This window comes from Prunus persica, chromosome G1 (assembly GCF_000346465.2).
Source record: "Prunus persica cultivar Lovell chromosome G1, Prunus_persica_NCBIv2, whole genome shotgun sequence".
NCBI lineage: Eukaryota > Viridiplantae > Streptophyta > Magnoliopsida > Rosales > Rosaceae > Prunus > Prunus persica.
The window spans coordinates 3999602-4019317 of record NC_034009.1 but is presented as its reverse complement, the minus strand read 5'-3'; the positions used below and the strand labels follow the sequence as shown (position 1 = coordinate 4019317).

Below are 19716 nucleotides of genomic sequence, written 5' to 3'. Positions count from 1 at the left end.
TTTTGCCTGACATAGCATCCATTAGTTTTTGTTGTCTTCTTTTTTTGGTCAAATTATTTTTGTTGTCGGATAGTGTTAACTTTGCAAATTATTTTCTCCGTACGCGTCATCGCCATCTTCTTCCGTCATTATTAGGGTTCACAGAGACACAGAGAGAGAGAGAGAGAGAGAGAGAGAGAGAGAACAACTGCAATCGGACTATTGGGGTTAGGGCTTTGGAGCCATAACCAGACCTTTCGGAGGCGCTGTTGGCCATTTGCCTCAATTCATAGTAATGTCCTTCCTCGAAGAATTTAACGCCAGTAATCTCTCTCTCTCTCTCTCTCGCTCTTTCCCCAATTTTACGGTCATAACAATTCATCAATCGAAAGACTTTTCTCTTAAATTTCAGCTGCAATTTTGATTATGTGCAAACCTTTCCTTTGTGTATCAAAATTTTGTGTTCGAGTAAATTGATTAAGAAAAAGAAAATTGGGCTTGAAGCTTTGTGTGATATAAAGGTGTTATTGTTGGGTTTCGAAGTTTGAATCTTTTGAGAATTGAGCATCCAGTCCTATTTGATGAAATGGGAAAGAAGAACATAATTTGAAGAAATGTACAGAGGAACAAATTAGAGAAAACAAAGCAACACATCATATGAATATGAATAACAGTCTTAACAACACTCTTAATTTCGTAAAAATAGATGTAAAACCAAAGCCCATGATGAATCGAAAAACAGGAATCGTCTCCACAGAACTTCAGACTCGACATATTTTTCTTCAAAACTCTATTACTTCTTCCATTCCAAAGAACCCAAAGTAATGCTTTCACTGACACCTCCATAAAATTCTACCTTCTTTGTCTTCTCAAAACCTCCAAGATACATGCTAACGATACGAGTAAATGCAAATTACTGTATTGGAGAGAAACTCTTCATAGATACCACTTTTTCATTCTGTTTTCACTTTCTTCAAATTGTAACTGTATTTCCCATTTCGCAGATCTGGAATCTCTACCTAATATTTTGGCAAGGCATTATGCAGTGCTGCGTAATCTAGATAAGAGTTTACAAGGTATGATTCTGCCTACTTTAGCTGTTGAGTGCTATTGTCATCTTTGTTTCATTTTACATTCACCACTACTTTGGATCCCCTGAAGTACAAAAAATAGGAACGAGGAAACATAAGAAAGTGACAGATTCAAGTTGAGAACCCATATATGGCCAGTGGCTCATCTAACGAAGCTATGGATGGGAAGACAGCAAAGAAAATGCAAGCATAACTAATGTACATATTCAGTCAGTTATGGATACATTAGTCACAATTGTGTTCTTCCCTTAGATAGTTGTGAAGACATGGCACGCCAAATATGTGATTGAACAAAAAATTCTGTGTACCACAAAAGGGCTTATTGGAGTTGGTTATAGTTGTGTTTGTGGTTTAAGTGTTCCTTTGAAACCTACGTTTTCATCATTTTTCTTTGTACTGTGAACCCGCTCTAACATTGAAGGAACGTATTTCTTCCTCTTTTTTATATTTATTCTGGTTGGGGATGGGGAGTGGGACATGCCATCTTGTAGAATTGTCTCCCAACACTTTCCATCTTTTTTTCTTCTTGTATTATTCACTCATTGCATTAAGAAAATATATTAAAATCTGTAAAATTTGTGCATGTAGTTACTCAAATTTTGTCACATCTCTTTCTTGGGGTTCTCAAGTAAACTATTTGTTTTTCTATAAACAGATATTCAGAGGCAAAATGAACAACGCTGTGAACAAGAAATAGAGGACATTAAGCGTGAAATTAAATCTGGAAATATTACACCTGATACCTCCCTTATTAGATTCTCGGATGAGGCTCTTGATGAGCAAAAGCACAGCATTGGCATTGCAGATGAAAAGGTTATGTTGGCTGTTCGGGCATATGATTTGGTATGTGGATGCTCCATCTTGCCCTATACATATGATTACCGAATATTGACAACAAAAAAAAATTGATTGGTTATTTAGCCAGGTTTTTGAGATTTTGTGATCTCTGGATATTTATTTGAAATTTTGTAATGATGTTCAGGTGGATACACACATACAACAACTTGATCAATATTTAAAAACTTTTGAGGAAGAGCTGCGTGGTACTCTACTTTTATTCTTTTTCCACCTTGTTGAGTCTTTGGTTTTTACATAGTTGACTACACTTTTGGAGTCCTTTATTTTTAGTCAAGACAACACTCAGAGGTTTCGTTATCTTGAGGACGTAATAATTTCCGCCTTAGTTATGTGTGTTCCCTAATTTTGTTTGGTGAAATGGTTCATGGCAGAAAGAGATACTGTTGTTGCAAGTGCATTGCCTGCTCCAAGTGTCGATACAGGTGCAAAACCCGGAAGGAGTAGTGAAGGAGGTAGAGGAGGGCGTAAGAAGTATCTACCTATTCTTGGTGTTTTATTTATATTCTTTTCAGTCGAGTTTCTGATTTCATGCTTCTACCAGATTTTCCCTTTGCAATTGAGTTATCATTAACCATCCCAGAGAGAATTCATGATTGAGTTATAAATGATAGTTCTTTATGTTACTGTTATTTTTTACTGTAAACTATGGGGTTATAAAACTCGTTTCCTACATTCATGAGTTGAGAATGTTTCCAAATTAAGGTTTGAGCATGCTTGGTTGGTGGGAGATGCGAAAATTATTCTCATTTTGTTTTCTCTGGAACCTAGTGATGCTTTTTTTTTTCTCTCCAGAACAAGACTGGCGACAGCAACAGCGGCAACAGCAACAGCAGCTGTCAATCCTACTGCTATGGATTTAGATATACCAGTGGATCCAAATGAACCCACGTACTGTTTATGTAACCAAGTTAGCTATGGAGAGATGGTTGCGTGTGAGAACCCCAATGTATATAATTTTCTCCTTGTTTACATTTATCTTGTTTAAGACGCATCCTTTAAACTTTATTATCTAATTTAGTCTCTGCTTCCGACAGTGCAAGGTAGAATGGTTCCATTTTGGGTGTGTTGGTCTGAAAGACAAACCAAAAGGGAAGTGGTACTGTCCAGATTGCGCGGCATTGAAAAATCGACGCAAGGGCAGATGATTCTAAGAACTTGTTCCAGGAACCTTCTTGTAGTCATGATCTAAACCCTAGTACCTTGTTTAGTTTGTAACATTTTGTTTGTTTTGACTTGACAAATTCTGTATAAAATACTATAGGATTACCGAGTCGCTCATTTTTATTGCTTTCAGCACACGAGGACATGTACCATTTTGTATTATGGAACTCAAGTCGGGAGCAGTCCCTGACAAAAGAGCCATTACTGCTTTCCTCAGATTTATATTGAATTTTCAAGAGTTAAATAAAGAAATGAGTCTTATGGGCATCCATTTTTTCTTTTTTAATGTTTTCGATTTCGCCGTCTGCAGGCACAGGTTTTGTAAGCGACAAATGAAAGTAATAATGTCATTTTAGTTTTTGATATGTTTCAAAGCAAGATAAGGCCAAAAATGTAAGATTAACCTTATTAAACCCTCATTGCTGCGAGAAATGAAAAAGGAAAAAAAAAACTCAAAATGACCAAACTACTATGGCAAGAAATAGTTTTTATTTGAAAAGAATAATTGGTACATTCGAATTCTCCCCTGCAATAACAAGTTTTATCCTGAATTAGAGGAGCTACCTACACGCTCATCGATCTCTCTCTCTCTCTCTCTCTCTCTCTCTCTAGCGCTATGACTACACGATGCCTTGCAACCAAAACTAACCCAAGATAAAATTACACCCTGTTTTTTTTATTTTACATGCGGATTTTGCGGACTCAATCAGGGGTGGGTTGTCAAATGAGTGTAAAATTGGGAGGAGCCTCAATAGTCCATTCCACCCATGCCGCCACCCATGCCACCACCCATTGCTGGAGTCTCCTTATCACTGGGAAGTTCAACTACAACAGCTTCAGTAGTTGTCAGCAAAGACGACACGCTGCACACAAAAGGCAACAAAAATCGATGGATGAGGGAATCGGAGCTGAAGCTAATCCTTAATAGTAAACATAGAGAATGTCTCAGGCATACCTTGCAGCATCAACTAAAGCAGTTCTAATTACTTTCAATGGATCTATTATTCCGGACTTGACCATATCAACATATTCACCTGGTTAGGCCAAAGGAAAAGAAAAACCAACCAAAATGAGTACAGAGTGTAGATATATAGTTTTCCGAACTGTTAGAGGCAAATAAAAGGACTATTGTGGAAGCATCTCCTACCTTTAGCGGCATCATAGCCAAGATCAGGGTTATCTTGCTCCAATAGCTTACCGACAACAACAGCTCCCTCCACTCCAGCATTAGAAGCAATTGTATGGACAGGTGCCTGCGTGGTCAGTACATGACTTAGAACAAGGAGCAAAATAGAGCAAAAGGATGCAAGTAAAACTTAAAAATACATTACTTCAAATGCAATGAATCATAGAAGTCAAACTTAAGACACCAGTAGAAGATACCAACCAACCTTCAGAGCATTCTGAATAATCTGAACTCCAATCTTCTGGTCAAAGTTAGCAGTCGGGAGCTTTTCCAACTCTTTCGATGCATAAAGAAGAGCAACGCCACCACCTGTAAATGGAAGACAGTTTTAAGATTGTCTATCGAACTTGATCCAAACAGTTAAATCAGGACAAATGGAGTACACAAACAGGCAACAGACTTTGTGCCAACTGGCATATCTTCATCACTCTGGATGCAATTGCATCTAAGTCTCTTAGGTGTGTAAATCAACTTGACACGCAAATGTGGGCAAAATGAAAAAATAGATTACCTGGTACTATACCCTCTTCAACGGCTGCCTTGGTGGCATTCAAGGCATCAGTAACCCTATCCTTCTTCTCACCAACTTCAGTTTCGCTAGCTCCTCCAATCTGCAACATAAGCAAATCTCAGACTGGTTTATCTGCAAGTGGCGAAGTGTGCAATAAACACAGGATAAGGAAGCTCAAACTATTTTTTGCTTTACTTTTATTTTTATTATTACTATTATTTTCCAAGGGGTAAAATGAGAAGGAAATCATAAGACCGTATCAAGACTGATTACAAGAGCTGTGATGATGAAATACAGAAGAAATAAATAGTTTACTAGACATAGAATGTGAGCCTTAATATATATGACAGCAAACAGACCTTCAAAACAGCAACACCACCAGAAAGCTTTGCCAGTCTCTCCTGTAACTTTTCCTTGTCATAATCGGAAGTACTTAATTCAATGGCCGATCTAATCTGTAACGAAATAGGAGATAAAGGTTATGTACAGATCTGAAATCATAGCTGCAAAGGATTCTCAATTAACAAAGAGGAAAAACATTTTCTTTTATACCTTTTGTTTTGAAATATATACAAAATGCAAACCATTGATGACGACAGTTACAAATTGGACTAACACTATTTCACAAGGAAGCAACAGTTACCTGTTCAGATCTTTCATCAATAGCCTTCTTGTCACCAGCACCATCAAGAATTACAGTGTCATCTTTTGAAATTGTGACCTGTAGCATTACCCCATTCGTTAGGAGAGTGGAGGAAAAACTAGATATGGAAAAATAGCATTAAATTGAATGGGAAACTCCATTAATCCAAATCCACAGGCGACTTGTGTGTCAACAGATATTTCAACACAAAGTAACAGTTCTCCTCATCAAAGAACTACACGTCATGGTTAGGCTGACAACGCAAACAAAAACTCAAGTATACCAAAGCTCACCTTTTTGCAAGTGCCGAGCATATCCAATTCCACTTTGTCAAGATTCAGACCAAGCTCCTCAGTAATAAGCTAAAATACAAAAGAGATGTCATTTTCAGGTCAAGAAAAATCCCAAAGAGATGCAATTGATTAGGTCAGGCAATAAGAACACAAAGCTAAATAAACTTACAGAACCCCCAGTGAGAACGGCAAGATCCTGGAGACTGGATTTCCTATTTTCACCAAAACCAGGGGCTTTGATTGCACAGACCTGTAGCAAATCACATTAAATTAGCAAATGCTGACTTCCCTACACAAAGAACCAAACGATTACATAGGAAAGAAAAAAGAACCTCAAACAGGAGCATAAAAACGATTGAAAGCAAACCTTGATTCCAGCACGAAGCTTATTTAGAATAAGGGTTGCCAGTGCTTCGCTCTCCACATCTTCGGCGACAATCAGCAAAGGCCTTTGCTTCTGAAAAGGAGGAGCAAAAGTGTCAACCAATTCATAGTAAAAAAAAACTAGTGAACCTAACCAGACAAATGCTAACCTGCAAAGCCAACTCCAATATTTTCACCACTGCATTAATACTTGAGATTTTCTTCTCATGGATTACGATTAGAGGATTTTCCAATTCCTATCAGCAATACACAAGTTTGAAGATAATCAGCATCAAGCAAAAAGGGACTTGAGGTGCTGCTAACTTTAACAAGCAGCCCTCTAATAGTTTCAAGACATAGTCATTGCTGAGTCAAACTTAAACTTACACATTTCTGATTTTTCTGGTTGGTGATGAAATAAGGGGATATGTAGCCCCTGTCTAGCTTCATTCCCTCAACAACCTCCAACTCATTGTCCAATGTTTTCCCATCCTACAAAAATTAACGTAGTGTTGCGCTTACATGTCTTGGGTATCATTTGGGAATAAAAAAACTAAAATAAAATTATTTGAAGTAGTGCTACTTCCATTTCTCTATGATTATTTTACTATTATGACTCAAATCTCGACATGAATAACATAAGATGCCAGCATCACCCTCTTCTGCATACAACTCAAGCTAAGCATGACTTAGATCATATAAACAGCACCAACAAAAGTTAACATACCGAGATAGTGATTACACCCTCTTTGCCAACCTTCTCCATGGCCTTTGCAATCAACTCACCAATTTCTCTCTCTCCATTTGCAGATATTGTTCCAACCTATCAGAGTTGGATTACATTGCTTTCAAATCCTAGGAACAAAAAGAATTATATCGAAGATAAACAAGGCTTTACAAGAAAGACCAGAAAATAATAAACATACCTGTGCTATCTCTTCAGAAGTGCTGATCATTCTTGCTCTGCTCTTCAAGTTTGTTACCACAGAATCAACTGCCATAGTAATACCGCGTCGCAAATCCATTGCATTCATCCCGGCAGCAACTGACTTGCATCCTTCGGTGTAAATGGCTCTGGTCAGGATTGTAGCACAAGTAGTGCCTGCAAGAACAATGGAAATTTGTAATTGCTCAGGTAGAGAGATATTAAGCAATATCGATGCATTACCCTGCTTTTCAATTATGCAAATCAATCCAATTACAAATGAAAAATATAGTTACATACTGATGAGGGAAACAACATATACGAGCAGAAGACTTACCGTCACCCGCTACATCATTGGTGGCATTAGCAACCTGTTTCACCAGGCTAGCACCAACATTCTTGATTTTATCCTTGAACTCTATACTTTTTGCAACAGTTACACCATCTTTTGTTACTTTGGGTGCACCAAAGCTTTGTTCAATAACCACATTACGCCCCTTTTCATAGAAAAAAGACAACCATGTCAGTTTTTTAATTTTTTAATTTTTTATTTTAATATAAGAAAAGGAAAATACAGGAACACAACATATCAATTGATTTAAACTATGAAAAGTATGCAAATGAGCAAGACAATTAAATATAAGCAAATGGCTAAATCTATATTCTATTGACAAGGAAAACAGATACGGGGAACTATTAAAGGCCTTTGAGCTCGTTGATTCTCAATATTTTTCTTCCAACCGTTTGATTGTATATAATAAAAAAAAAGTAGAATTTGAGAGAAACATATGGCAATTAAGCTTCTTTCCATGAGTGCTGTGAAATAGCTCCCTCAAATACAAGCAATAAACATTTCCCAAGCCTCCAATTGGTCTTTACATTCACATCTACGAAGACCAAAATATTTTGAAAAGATTCACCTACTTCCATTGCCAAATTTATTAAAAATACTACAGGAGTTTAGGAACCAGTAGATTCATTCACATTTACCCAACATGAGTAAAGCACCACCACACAGACATGTCAACCAATACACTGTATTGCCAAGTTGGACATCATACATTCATAAAATCATTGGATTGCACCTAATGCAAACTGAGCACACTAATATCTCAAATTCGAAATCCTATGTAAGATCAAAAGATTGCATTAATAAATACAAAAAGTCAATGTGATAGGTAAACAGCAGAAATATAATACGAATAGCAGCGTAGCACAAAACGGTGGGGTGTGGTAGAACCTTAGGGCCCATGGTGACTTTGACAGCATCGGCAAGATCTTCGACACCATTGAGCATGAGGGCTCGGGCCTCCACCCCAAATTTTATGTCTTTGGCTGCATAATTTCTACTCCAACTCAACGTACCACCAATCTGAAAGAAAACCAAAAACACAAAAAACACATAAAAAATAATTCTTTTAAACAGAGAAAGCTTCGCATTGCTTCAACCAATAGACCCTTTAAAGCACACATCCAGACGAACCTGCTTGGAGCAGTTCCTAGCAACTCTGCAAACCCAAAAAAAAAAAATCGAAATTAGAAAAAACCAAAAGGAAAAATATTCTCACTGGAGAAAAATAAAGTGTAAATTTTGAATTTTGTGTTTTCATGCTGACTTGTCTTACTGGATCCCACAAGTTTGGAATTGTACATTAAAAATGAAAATCAACATCCTTTTCATTTCCTTTACGTTTCGTGATGAACACACGAGGCAAGTGAGAAAACAAAGAGAACACGGATAAGATGAAAGGGAATAGATTGCAGAAAATAGTGGAAAATACCGAGCTTTGGATGCGAGGCTTGAAGCAAAACGATACATACTGAGATCGCAGAGTGACAGAGACAGAGAGAGTGATAGACAGAGCGAGAAAGTGCACGAACTGAGAGAGATGGTTGGGAGAGAGGGGTTATTAAGCGTGAGGAAGAGTCTAGAAGCAGGGTTTTAGGGTTTTACGGTCTTCACAAGTCACAAGTCGAACTATCGCAGTTATATTTTTGAAAGGAAATTGATTGGACTCGGACTTGGAGATGTGAAAGCCCGCCAGGGTTCAAGTAAAAGCCCATATAATCCACCCAGCTAGATGCAGTAAATAGTAAAATATGATCATAGTGGTGAAATTAGAACTGTGCGGCACTTGCTTCCGGTTTGAACTTCATGGTATTTTAGTTGTACGTATGTGTGAGAAATCTCTTTATTTTTGTAATTTAGACTATCACAAGTACATAAACTAAAAATGTGTGCGATTCGGTTAAGTTTGATTTAGATTTATAATTTTATACAGAATTAATATAGATCACAATTTAAATTTATTCAATTTAATGTTAAACTTGTAACATAATAAAATCAAGCTACTATACTTACTGACGATTCAGTTCGGTTGATTTGGATAAGGAAGAAAAGAAAACGGACTAAATTGAATCGATCAGTCTAGCTCGGTTGATTTGGCCGATTTACGGTTTACGGTTTAAAATGCCCAGCTTAGGATTAGGAGAAATATAATCAAGTTTAAGAGGGCTTCTCTTGAATCACTTGAAGGTGACCTAACCCAAACCAAAATCAACTCACGAGCACCACGTGCCGCATCCTCATTGATCTCCAAAAGTTCAGTCTTCCAGATATACCCTCACCACCAAATTAGCCTCAATACCTCACTTGGTTTCCACCCCTGCAATCCTGAAAGCTTTCCCCAAACAGTGCCAACAAAGACTCAGCTGAGGCTCTGATTCACAGAAGCTCAAAGAAGCTCCCAAAATGACAGAGGCAGTGATAAGAAACAAGCCAGGGATGGCGAGCGTCAAGGACATGCCGGTTCTCCAGGATGGTCCGCCGCCGGGTGGGTTCGCTCCGGTCCGATACGCTCGTCGGATCCCCAACAAGGGTCCCAGCGCAGTGGCTATTTTCTTGGCTGCCTTTGGTGCCTTCTCTTGGGGCATGTACGAGGTCGGCAAGGGCAACAAGATCCGAAGGTCAGAGCTTATTTATTTGATATTTGGTTGTATAGGTTTTTATTGTTTTGTGAATTGAGGGTTGAAATTTGATGGGTCCTGTGAGTGGGTGAGTAGGGGAGTGAGAGGTAGTGATCTTTGTTAGGGTTCTCTTGGTATTTCTTTGAAGTGAGCTACAGAAATGCTTGACAATTGTTACCAAGTTCGTGTATTTTTAATAAATTAATATAGTTTTCATATTCATATAATAATTTTTGGGGTTATAATTCTTGTTAAAAAATTTATGGTTTTTGTTATGAATTTTTGGATTTTATAGAACAAAAAAAAGGTTCATTAGTTCTTGCAAACTATTACTTTCTGCGTTGTTTAGAAAAAAAATATGAGTTAATGAATGATATGCGGGATGCTCATATTGTTAATTGAAAAGAGCATTGTTAATGATGGGGCAAAGGAAAGAACTAAGGTATAGATAAGCAGATGCTTGGAGAGCTTGGGTTGTTATGCCCAATTATTATGGTAAAGTTGGATACTTGCTAACAATAGATTTGAAGACATTCATATTTAGTGAAGGGCTCAGTTTGCAGCCTGTTTTACATGGGCCAGTGCTCCATATCGTATCAAATAGTTCAAATCTCATATTTGCCATGGTTTTCTTAGCATGCTCTATTTTATCCAGATGCCACGCCACGTAGTAAAGTATGCACTCTATTAGTAGAGTCAGTGGCACATGGGTAATGGCTGGATATGCTCCTTCTGCATCTTCCTCTCCCTCTCCTCGACTGCACATATATTTGTGACGTCTGCTCCTTTTCCTCCTCCCTCATCCTTTCACCCACCACTCACCAGATTGGTGCCATAACAAGCATCCCACCTCCGGTGACTATCCTTTCCCCAATCTACACATATTGGTGCAACGCTGACTGTGGTGCTAACTAAGCGCAATTGTAACACAGATTGATCCTGTGTCATATGAACCCCAAGGGAATAAACTTGGAGGCCTTGTTAAAAATGTCTGTATGACAAGTGTTTGAATAGAGATGAAGAATAGGAGTCGGAGTTTTTCCCTTGTTTCTCTGAGAGAGGGAGATTTTCATTTGGTGGGTAGTAGAAAATTAGTTTTACTTTTTCCTTAACAAAGGCTAATCCTAATATTAAGGTTTCAGAGAATGATGGATATGGAAGGGAAACATGGATTTCGAATGATAAAAGAAGGGGAGATGATGGTTTTCCCTCCTCTTGTTTAGTCCTAAAGAATGAGATGGAAGGTGGTCAAAAGTTCAAAGCCTTTTTTCTTTTTACTTCTTATTGACCCAAGAACCAAACCTACTATGAAAGATTAGTTTCAAGGTCATTGAGTTTGTGCTATACTATGCAGTTCAGTCTTGGTTTTATTTTTTAACCCGAATAAGGATGCTTTGTTTTTATATTTCAAAACTGAGCTGACTTGGCCTGAGTTCCATACCAGATACACTACTTGCATTTCCCTGAAATTGCTTAGTGGCTGATGCCTTAAGTAATCCAGGTGGAAATCGTTGTGCCCTCATTTCACCATTTCTTTTGAGGACTCAGTTTTGAGCTTTGGAGCCAAAGGGCATGTGTTCTGGGTTAGTTCTTCCACCCACTTTCCTTGCCAAATAGCTTCCGCAGCATCTATACCCTTGCTTATTGGAAGCTTCCCTCAAAGTCAAACCTTCGGCTAGGTTACTTCTCTAGGTTAGGACACGTGACCTATTTTCGAAGAAGGAAACCTGAAACTTTCTCCACGAGTAATGTTTAAAGCTAGTATAAAGCACATTATTTGTCTCTTCCTTCACCGGTCAAATTGGGTGCTGTTATAGGGTAACAGCGAGAAAGTAAGCTGAGGATATGTGCCTCGTATGATTTATTATTACCGTGGGGGTCATGAGATGGTGATCATGGTTCTTCAGGATGATCACGATAGAGTGAGCTTCTATGTCATCTTGATTGGTAAAAACGTTTGACTGACTTTGTAGTAATAAAGGGGCAGGAGATCTTTATACTCATAGGATCGTATGATTATCCTTCGTGATTATTTGGACAGTTGTAGTTACTAACTTACTGCTTTATATTTATTTGAACTTACATGCCTTTGACTTCAATTTTTGAGTGGGAATGTGATTGGGTAGATCGTAGAAGCAAATATTAGCAAGATTTTCTGCAATTTCATTTAATTTTTGCTTGGTTTTTGCCGGTGCATGTGAAAACATAATTTATTATTTGGGTAAGGGGACACTACTATTTGTTCTCATTGAGGATTTCTTTTATATGGTATATTATTTGCTTAAAAAATTTGCTTTATGTAGGGCCATTAAGGCTGAAAAGTATGCTGCTCGCAGAGCAATACTCCCGGTGCTTCAAGCTGAAGAAGATGAAAGGTAAAAAGATTATACTGTTGGTTGACCCTTTCGTTCATATGTCTCATGCCTGTAATATTCATCTTGCTGAATTCGAAGTAAAAAGATCCTCATGATTGTCTGTACTGCTTCTTTAGATTTGTCAAAGAGTGGAAAAAGTACCTTGATTATGAGGCCGAAGTTATGAAGGATGTGCCTAATTGGAAAGTTGGTGCGAGTGTCTACAACTCTGGGAGATGGATGCCCCCAGCAACTGGCGAGTTGCGCCCTGAAGTTTGGTGATACTTTTCAACTGCAGTTATGTCTGTAGTTCGCTCTATTTGGTTTGTTCACTTATGCATGTTGTCTTTGGTGCAATGTCATAGCCATGTTATTGTGAAATAAAAATGCTGCGGAAAGCCTCTTTTACATGTTTTCTAATACTACAAACAGTAATTGACTTTTTTTTATCCCCTTAATATCATTATCTTCTTCATTACCTACGACTGAGGGTTAGAAAAAAGGAAGACATTGTTGTGGGATTGAGATGGAATGTTTTTTTTCTTTGGAAAAAGCCACACCTATGGTACTTTATTTGATCATATGTTACAAATTTTATAAGCATTGATTTTAGTTCAGCATTTTATATAGGAGTTGTTTATGAAATTTAAACATAAAAGAAAAGTTGCCAGTTAAATTGAAGTTATAATCTTCTCTTTTCGGTAAATAAAATTGAAGTTATTATCACAAGAAATCTGCAGAGGAACTTGCAAAAGTAGCTGGCTCGCAAACATGCAAGGCTTTGGAATCTTGGACATAAAACTATTATAACTTGTACTTGTGAAACAATAATAAAATTAGGCTTATTATCACAAAACGTCCCCTAAGGTTTATAAAACTATCAGATTGCATTCTTAATGTATTTTTGTGTCACTCGTGGTCCTCAAGGTTAATATGTGCGATCACAAATGGTCTTTGTCGTTAGATTTCGTAAAAAAACTCCGTTAATTTGCTGACGTGACATATATATATATACACACACACACACACAGAGCTTCCATTGAGGGATCCTTCAAATAAGTTTATTTGAGGGACACTCCTTGTAGGGCCCACTCTGGATTGTATTTCACTAATTCAAACCGTTTATTTTGTAAATACTCATTCAAAGATCATCTCTACAAAAAATCACTTGAATCCGATATCATTTGACCATTTAATTGAGTTATTGAAATTTTAGAACTTTCTTGAAGCACCTTGTTCATTGATTTTGTAAGACACAATTGAATGTCTAAACCGTTTATGATTTGTCTAATTTTTTTGTAAGGATGTTCTATGAATGAAGACCTAAAAAATATATGGTTTGGATCATTAGAAAAAAAATTGTAAAGTACCCTAAAGGGCGTCCCTCAATAGAAGGGGACTGTATATATATATATATATATCACAAAACATCTGTGAGGTTCACACACTATCACAAATGGTCCATACGAATTTTTTTAATTTTTTAATTTAAAATTTTAATTTTAATTTTTTTCATTTAAAATTCATAAAATTTTAGTTTTCTTTTTAAAATTATTTATAAATTAAAAAATTTATAGAATGATTTTAATCTTGAGGACCATTTATGAACCCTAAACCCTTAGTTTTTTCATTTTTAAATTTTATGAATTTTAAATTATTTTTTAAAAACTCCATTAATTTGTTGATGTGGCATATATAAGGAACCCACATATATAATAATATAGTGTCACGTGTATTTAAAATATAATATGTATTTTTAAATAATTTAAAATTCATACAATTTTAAAAAGAAAACCAAAATTTTATGAATTTTAAATATAAAAAATTAAAAAAAATTCGTAAGGACCATTTGTGAAAGGTAAGTGAACCTCAGGGATGCTTTGTGATATATATATATATATGTCACGTTGGCAAACTAACGGAGTTTCTGACGGAACCTAACGGCAGAAACCATTTGTGATCACACATACTAACCTTGAGGACCACGAATGACAAAAAAAAAAATTAAAGATGCAATCTGATAGTTTCGTAAACCTTAGGAACGTTTTGTGATAATAAGCCATAAAATTAAGGCTAAATTGTAGCAATAGTCCCTGGACTAAGCCCCAACTTTACTTTTCGTCCCTTACATTGCTAAATTGTTACCGTGGTACTTTAATTATGCCTCCAGTTTCAAAAACCGTCCTTTCTTCTCCCCCACACCAATTTCTTCTCCCACCCAGATTTCTTCCTAGCCCCCTTTTTTGCTGCTCAAGTAAAGAAATTTTAGAATTTTACAGAGAAAATGGTGTGGGCAACAAAAAAAGAAATTGACTTTGATGGCGTTATAACCCATTTGGAGAAAAATAGAGTCGTAGTCATTTGGAGAAAAATTGATGGCGTTTTCAAAGCAGTAGTCAAACAGAAAAGATCATAGCCGCTCGTCTATACTATTTTTAAAAAAAATTAGACAAAAACAGTATAGCCGCGCGGCTATACTATTTTCTAAAGAACAAATGTTTTAATTTCTATGAAACAATGCAACTTTTCTTGCAATTGTTTTGACAGCGTCTTATTTTCGTCATGTGCCTCTTGATACTCAGAAAGGCGGTCAGCTGCTAGTATGTGCAAAACATGCTCAAATATGTCAGAGAAAGAGTGAGAATGGGAGCTGGTACAAAGGAGATTTGGCAACACATCTATACCTTTGTTTCCTCGATTGAATTTCTAAATTCCCGCAAGCTTATTGTCCTTTCTGTTGATTTTTCAGGTGGGTTCCATTCACTGCACCAGAAGTAAGGTTATGCATCCTAGATGCAACATCCTTTTGCATTTTCAGGTTCACTAGTTTCCTCCTACTCTCCTCTAGTTCAGTCATGCTGTCATCCAGCTCACCTGCCACCAATTACAGAAAATTTACATATTCAACAAACAATCAAAAGGTGGCATCACCAAATAGTGGTAAACTTTGAGACTTACTCTGTGTCAGAAATTGAGCAAAGTTCCTGAATCTATAGGTCTTAAATATGATGCTGAATCTTTACATGTACTGCCACGAGCCTTAGCTCAAGTGACATGGGTTGGATGGGCTGAAGTATAGATCCTAGGTTCAAATTTTCTTGTAATGCGAAAATATGAAAAACTAAAAAAAAAAATTACATATGCGCCGTCAGTAATCAAGTGTAGGATTAAACATTCCTACTAAATATGCAAATAAAAAACCAAGGCTTGTGACTATAACCATCTCAGAAACCCGTAATGCGGCTAATTTCAGACTGATCTGTTGACTGGCTGATCTGCTAAGGCAAGTCCGAATTATATCAGCATACTCTTTCTGCTTCACGTGAAGAATATCAATCGCTTCCCGTAGATTTTTAACCTCCCTCTCAGTCATCAATCTTAGGTAACTGGATGATATCATCTAAGAATCACAAGAAAAACAAAGAACCTATAATCAGTACATAATTCCTCACGCACTTACACCTTAAAAAATAAGTGTTAAAAAATGAAAAAGTTATTTTACGAAATTAGTTTGTACAACAATGAATGTACAATTGAACCTCTGACCTTCAGAAGATATCTTTCCATCCAAAGTGTGGACTATGCTCTCTGTTTTTTCCCTATGAGAATAAATGGTATGTTCCAAGAGTTTTAACAACTCCCTAGTAGACGTATGACGCAAAGTGAGAGCTTCTTCAACATATTTAGCAATTTCATCATTGCCATTAGCTTCTATAGAATCTCTTTGTACGAGTCTACAAAGAAACATATCCCCCGCGGGAGAACTGCTATTTGGTGAAGAAGTCTCTGGTTCTGGTACTGGAGAACTGCTGCATCGACCTGGGCACATATAGTACGTACACAAAATACAGATACATTTCAATCTACTTCCTATCTCAAATCAAAATTGAAATGTACTTGAAATGTATTGAACTATCAATGTGCACTCATCTAACTGCACGCGTTTTTATGAAATAGCATACTAACGTCAGAAGTGACTTCATCAACTTAGAGATTAATGATGCTTTACTGCCCTAATTACACAATTAATAAACAGAAACCCTCTAACTTACCCCCTATACTCCAAAAATTCCAATTCTGTATTTTATATCCCTTTTCTTACACTTCCTCAACAACCAAACAGAGCATAGTACAATTTTTCACATTCTCAAAAGCATATCCAATGCAGAAATTGCCCAAACTCCAATCACCCATCAATCACAGTAATTTAAAAAAATAAAACACCTTTTTTCTTAAACCAAAAAATTTGATCAAAACCATTTTTTCCGTCAGTAACCAAGCAGACTGTAAATAGAGAGAGAGAGGGATTACGCTATGGTGAAGAAAAGGTGGAGCTACGAGCCATGGTGGGCGAAAGTGAGTTTAAATGAGGCCTCTTCTTCTCTGGCTCGTCAAAGTCTGAGTTTTCCATTTATCGGGTGCTCTTTACGGAACCCACCGCACCATTACAGCTTTCAGGTTCCGGGCTTATAACGTATAGCCGCGCGGCTATACTACAGTTTTTATAATAAAAAATGGTATAGCCGGCCGGCTATACTATTTTTGAGACGTGGCATGATGGCCACTAGGTGCTAGTGCTAGGCGTGGGGCGGGCCTTTTATTTTTATAAATGGTATAGCCGGCCAGGTATACTCGGATATTTTATAACAAAAATAGTATAGCCGCACCCCTATATTATTTTGACACGTAGCAAAACGGGCGATAGCCGCTTGGCGGGTCCCCTGTATGTCGTTATAAATAGTATTACTAGGTTTTTTTAATAATAAAAATAGTATAGCCACACGGCTATACTATTTTTGACACATGCCGCGAGCCGAGCCTCCTTTTTAATATAAATAGTATAGCCGCGCGGCTAGATTCGGTTATTCTTAAAAATAGTACAGCCGTATACTTGGTTGTTCTTTTAAAATAGTATAGCCATGCGGCTATATGTAGTTATTCTAAAAAATAGTATTGCCGCGCGCCTCTAGAAGTCTGCTAGGATCCACAAAAAGTATGAGCTTTGAGGAAGAAGCTTAAAATATCTTGTGCACCAGAAGACAAAAACCAGATGGCAGCCCAGAGTCACTATATCTTCACCCACGGAAATCACTGCAGCCTTGGCAGCAGCCAAGGAAAGATACATATGCGATGCACCCAAAAGGAGGAACGGTGTTGAATATCCAAGCCTTAAGTACCCTTGAAAAATAAAAGAAAGAATGAGAAAAAGAGAGAGAAGGGGGGAAAAAAAAAGGTCAATGAAAAAACTGATTACAGTTTAGAAGAGGAAGCTTAAGAATTGAGAAGACTAAGAAGGAAGAAAAAATGATATGCTCTATATATTGATTTTTTTCACAGAATGAATTACAACAGCAGTGTCATTAGTGTTATATCTCAATGACCAAGACTTAACACTCTAATTAATTACAGTTACTACTAACTAACAACACGTGAGCACACGTGACAGCTTAACAAACTAACTAATATTGTTATCATTCCCCCTCAATCCCAACTCTGGATCCTGCTCTGGATTTCCAAGTCGCATACTAATACAGTGACTCAAGAAAATAGGACTATGCAGTCCTTTAGTAAACACATTTGCAATTTTCTCTTGAGTAGGAACATACTGAACAATCAGATCATTCCTTTGAACCCTTTCACGAACAAAGTGAAAATCTGTATCCAAGTGTTTAATTCGTGAATGATATACAGGATTACTACTAAGTGCCAAAGCAGACAGATTATCACAGAAGATGGTAGGAGGTGGAGGCAAGCACACTTTCAAGTCTAGCAAAACCTGTCGAATCCAAGCCAAATCTGCAGCTGTATTAGCCAATGCCCTATACTCGGCCTCTGTAAAACTTCTGGATACAGACCCTTTCTTCTTAGACTGCCATGAGATAGGATTATGGCCAAGCAATACCACAAAACCTGTAGTTGACCTCCTAGTATTTAAATCCCCCGCCCAGTCAGCATCACTGTAAGCTTGTAATTGCCAAGGACCATGAGTAAAGTGAATCCCATAATTCATGGTACCTTCAGTGTATCTCAAAATTCTTTTGACCAGGTTGAAATGTATCTTAGTGGGAACAGTCATATACTGACACACAGTATTGACAACATAGGATAAGTCAGGTCTTGTGAAAGTTAAGTATTGTAAGGCACCAACAATACTTCTATAAAATGTAGGATCATGCAGTGGTTCTCCTTCAGACATTAAGACTTGATTATGTGGCTTGTAAAAGGGAACCTTCATCAAAGGAAATCATCTCATCATCAACGCAATCATCTGCAATCTCTCATCAAAGTCAACCTTGATTTTTGCCTTCCTGTCATAGCTGATCTGGATTGATTCTCTTCATCAATCCCATTGTATTTACCTTATCTAGACAACATGGATTGATTCTCTACATCAATCTTGTTATATTTACCTTATTTAGATATTATCAATTTGTATATAATAGTCATTCCGTGTATCAATCAGATATCAATGAAATATACTATTCATTCTTAATATCTTTATGGTATCAGAGCCCTAAGGCTCCAACGAGCATCCTCTGTTCCTTTTTTTTCTTCCAGCAGTCTATACTCATGGCTCCTGAATCCTCTGATATATCCACCCCACTCATCACCAACACCAACTCCAACACCCTATCCTCCCTAATCACCATCAACGCTGCTGCACAACTTCCCGTCAAGCTTACCCCTACAAATTACCCATCTTGGCGTGCCCAGTTTAACGCCCTTCTTATTGGCTATGACCTCATGGGCTATGTGGATGGTTCTTCTACATGCCCACCAGACACTCCAGTCGCGCCTCGCGCCCTTTGGATTCGTCAAGACCAGCTGCTCCTCCATGTTATTCTTGCATCCGTATCACCGCAAGTAATATCCCTTATTGCCTCCGCCAAGACCTCCAAGGAGGCGTGGGACAAACTGCTCCATCTCTTTGCTAGCAAAGCACGTGCTCGTGTCCTTGGTCTCAAGGAACGCCTTACTCTTATGCGTCGTGAGGATAAGCCTGTCTCTCAGTATTTGCAAGATGTTAAGGTTATCGCCGATGAACTTGCCATCATCGATGTCCCCCTTTCTGATGATGATCTTCTCCTTTACATTCTCAATGGTGTTGGTTCTGAATTTAAGGAGATCGCTGCTGTTGTTCGTTCCTGTGACACCTCTATCTCATTCGAAAATCTTCATGATAAGTTGGTTGAACATGAAGCTGCCCTTACACGTGCCGACGCTCAACTTTTTATCTCTCGTCATGTCCAATTTGATGAGTCCACTTTCCCTCTTGCTAGTGCCCATAATTCCACTTCTTCTGTCCCCTCTCCTACTTCCACCTCTTGGTTTCCTCATGTTACTCTTATTCCTTCCAAGCAGCCCCCATGCCACCACCATCGGCT

General features: G+C 37.6%; 3 protein-coding genes across 3 annotated transcripts; 2 read left to right on the top strand and 1 right to left on the bottom strand.

Moving 5' to 3' along the window:
* On the top strand, positions 63-3358 carry LOC18792020 (PHD finger protein ING1). The gene is made up of 7 exons (XM_007227504.2): positions 63-302; positions 984-1055; positions 1726-1913; positions 2053-2113; positions 2300-2399; positions 2721-2874; positions 2963-3358. The coding sequence occupies exons 1-7, from the start codon at positions 275-277 to the stop codon at positions 3071-3073; spliced, it is 714 nt and encodes a 237-aa protein (XP_007227566.1). The 5' UTR covers positions 63-274; the 3' UTR covers positions 3074-3358.
* On the bottom strand, positions 3560-8970 carry LOC18790129 (chaperonin CPN60-2, mitochondrial). Its single transcript, XM_007225572.2, has 18 exons — positions 8792-8970; positions 8494-8518; positions 8251-8382; positions 7348-7507; positions 7012-7187; positions 6813-6908; positions 6473-6577; positions 6256-6342; positions 6090-6179; positions 5892-5972; positions 5723-5791; positions 5430-5507; positions 5146-5241; positions 4787-4886; positions 4481-4584; positions 4237-4342; positions 4045-4123; positions 3560-3952 (listed from the first exon to the last, which is right to left on the bottom strand). Exons 1-18 carry the CDS (start codon positions 8827-8829, stop codon positions 3838-3840), a joined length of 1737 nt encoding a protein of 578 aa, XP_007225634.1. The 5' UTR covers positions 8830-8970; the 3' UTR covers positions 3560-3837.
* Positions 9559-12909, top strand: LOC18793090 (NADH dehydrogenase [ubiquinone] 1 alpha subcomplex subunit 13-A). The gene is made up of 3 exons (XM_007223648.2): positions 9559-9977; positions 12281-12352; positions 12469-12909. The coding sequence occupies exons 1-3, from the start codon at positions 9763-9765 to the stop codon at positions 12611-12613; spliced, it is 432 nt and encodes a 143-aa protein (XP_007223710.1). The 5' UTR covers positions 9559-9762; the 3' UTR covers positions 12614-12909.

What these genes read in the sequence shown, in the direction of transcription:
- LOC18792020 (XM_007227504.2), top strand. Translation starts at nt 275, where the DNA reads ATGTCCTTCCTCGAAGAATTTAACGCCA. An exon ending in CCTCGAAGAATTTAACGCCA is followed by an intron (nt 303 to 983) that starts GTAATCTCTCTC and finishes CCCATTTCGCAG; the next exon opens with ATCTGGAATCTCTACCTAAT. An exon ending in CTGTTCGGGCATATGATTTG is followed by an intron (nt 1,914 to 2,052) that starts GTATGTGGATGC and finishes AATGATGTTCAG; the next exon opens with GTGGATACACACATACAACA.
- LOC18790129 (XM_007225572.2), bottom strand. Translation starts at nt 8,829, where the DNA reads ATGTATCGTTTTGCTTCAAGCCTCGCATCCAAAGCTCG. An exon ending in CTTCTGAAGAGATAGCACAG is followed by an intron (nt 6,909 to 7,011) that starts GTATGTTTATTA and finishes CAACTCTGATAG; the next exon opens with GTTGGAACAATATCTGCAAA. An exon ending in GCTTTAGTTGATGCTGCAAG is followed by an intron (nt 3,953 to 4,044) that starts GTATGCCTGAGA and finishes TTTTGTGTGCAG; the next exon opens with CGTGTCGTCTTTGCTGACAA.
- LOC18793090 (XM_007223648.2), top strand. Translation starts at nt 9,763, where the DNA reads ATGACAGAGGCAGTGATAAGAAACAAGCCAGGGATGGCGAGCGTCAAG. An exon ending in AAGGGCAACAAGATCCGAAG is followed by an intron (nt 9,978 to 12,280) that starts GTCAGAGCTTAT and finishes TGCTTTATGTAG; the next exon opens with GGCCATTAAGGCTGAAAAGT. An exon ending in CAAGCTGAAGAAGATGAAAG is followed by an intron (nt 12,353 to 12,468) that starts GTAAAAAGATTA and finishes CTGCTTCTTTAG; the next exon opens with ATTTGTCAAAGAGTGGAAAA.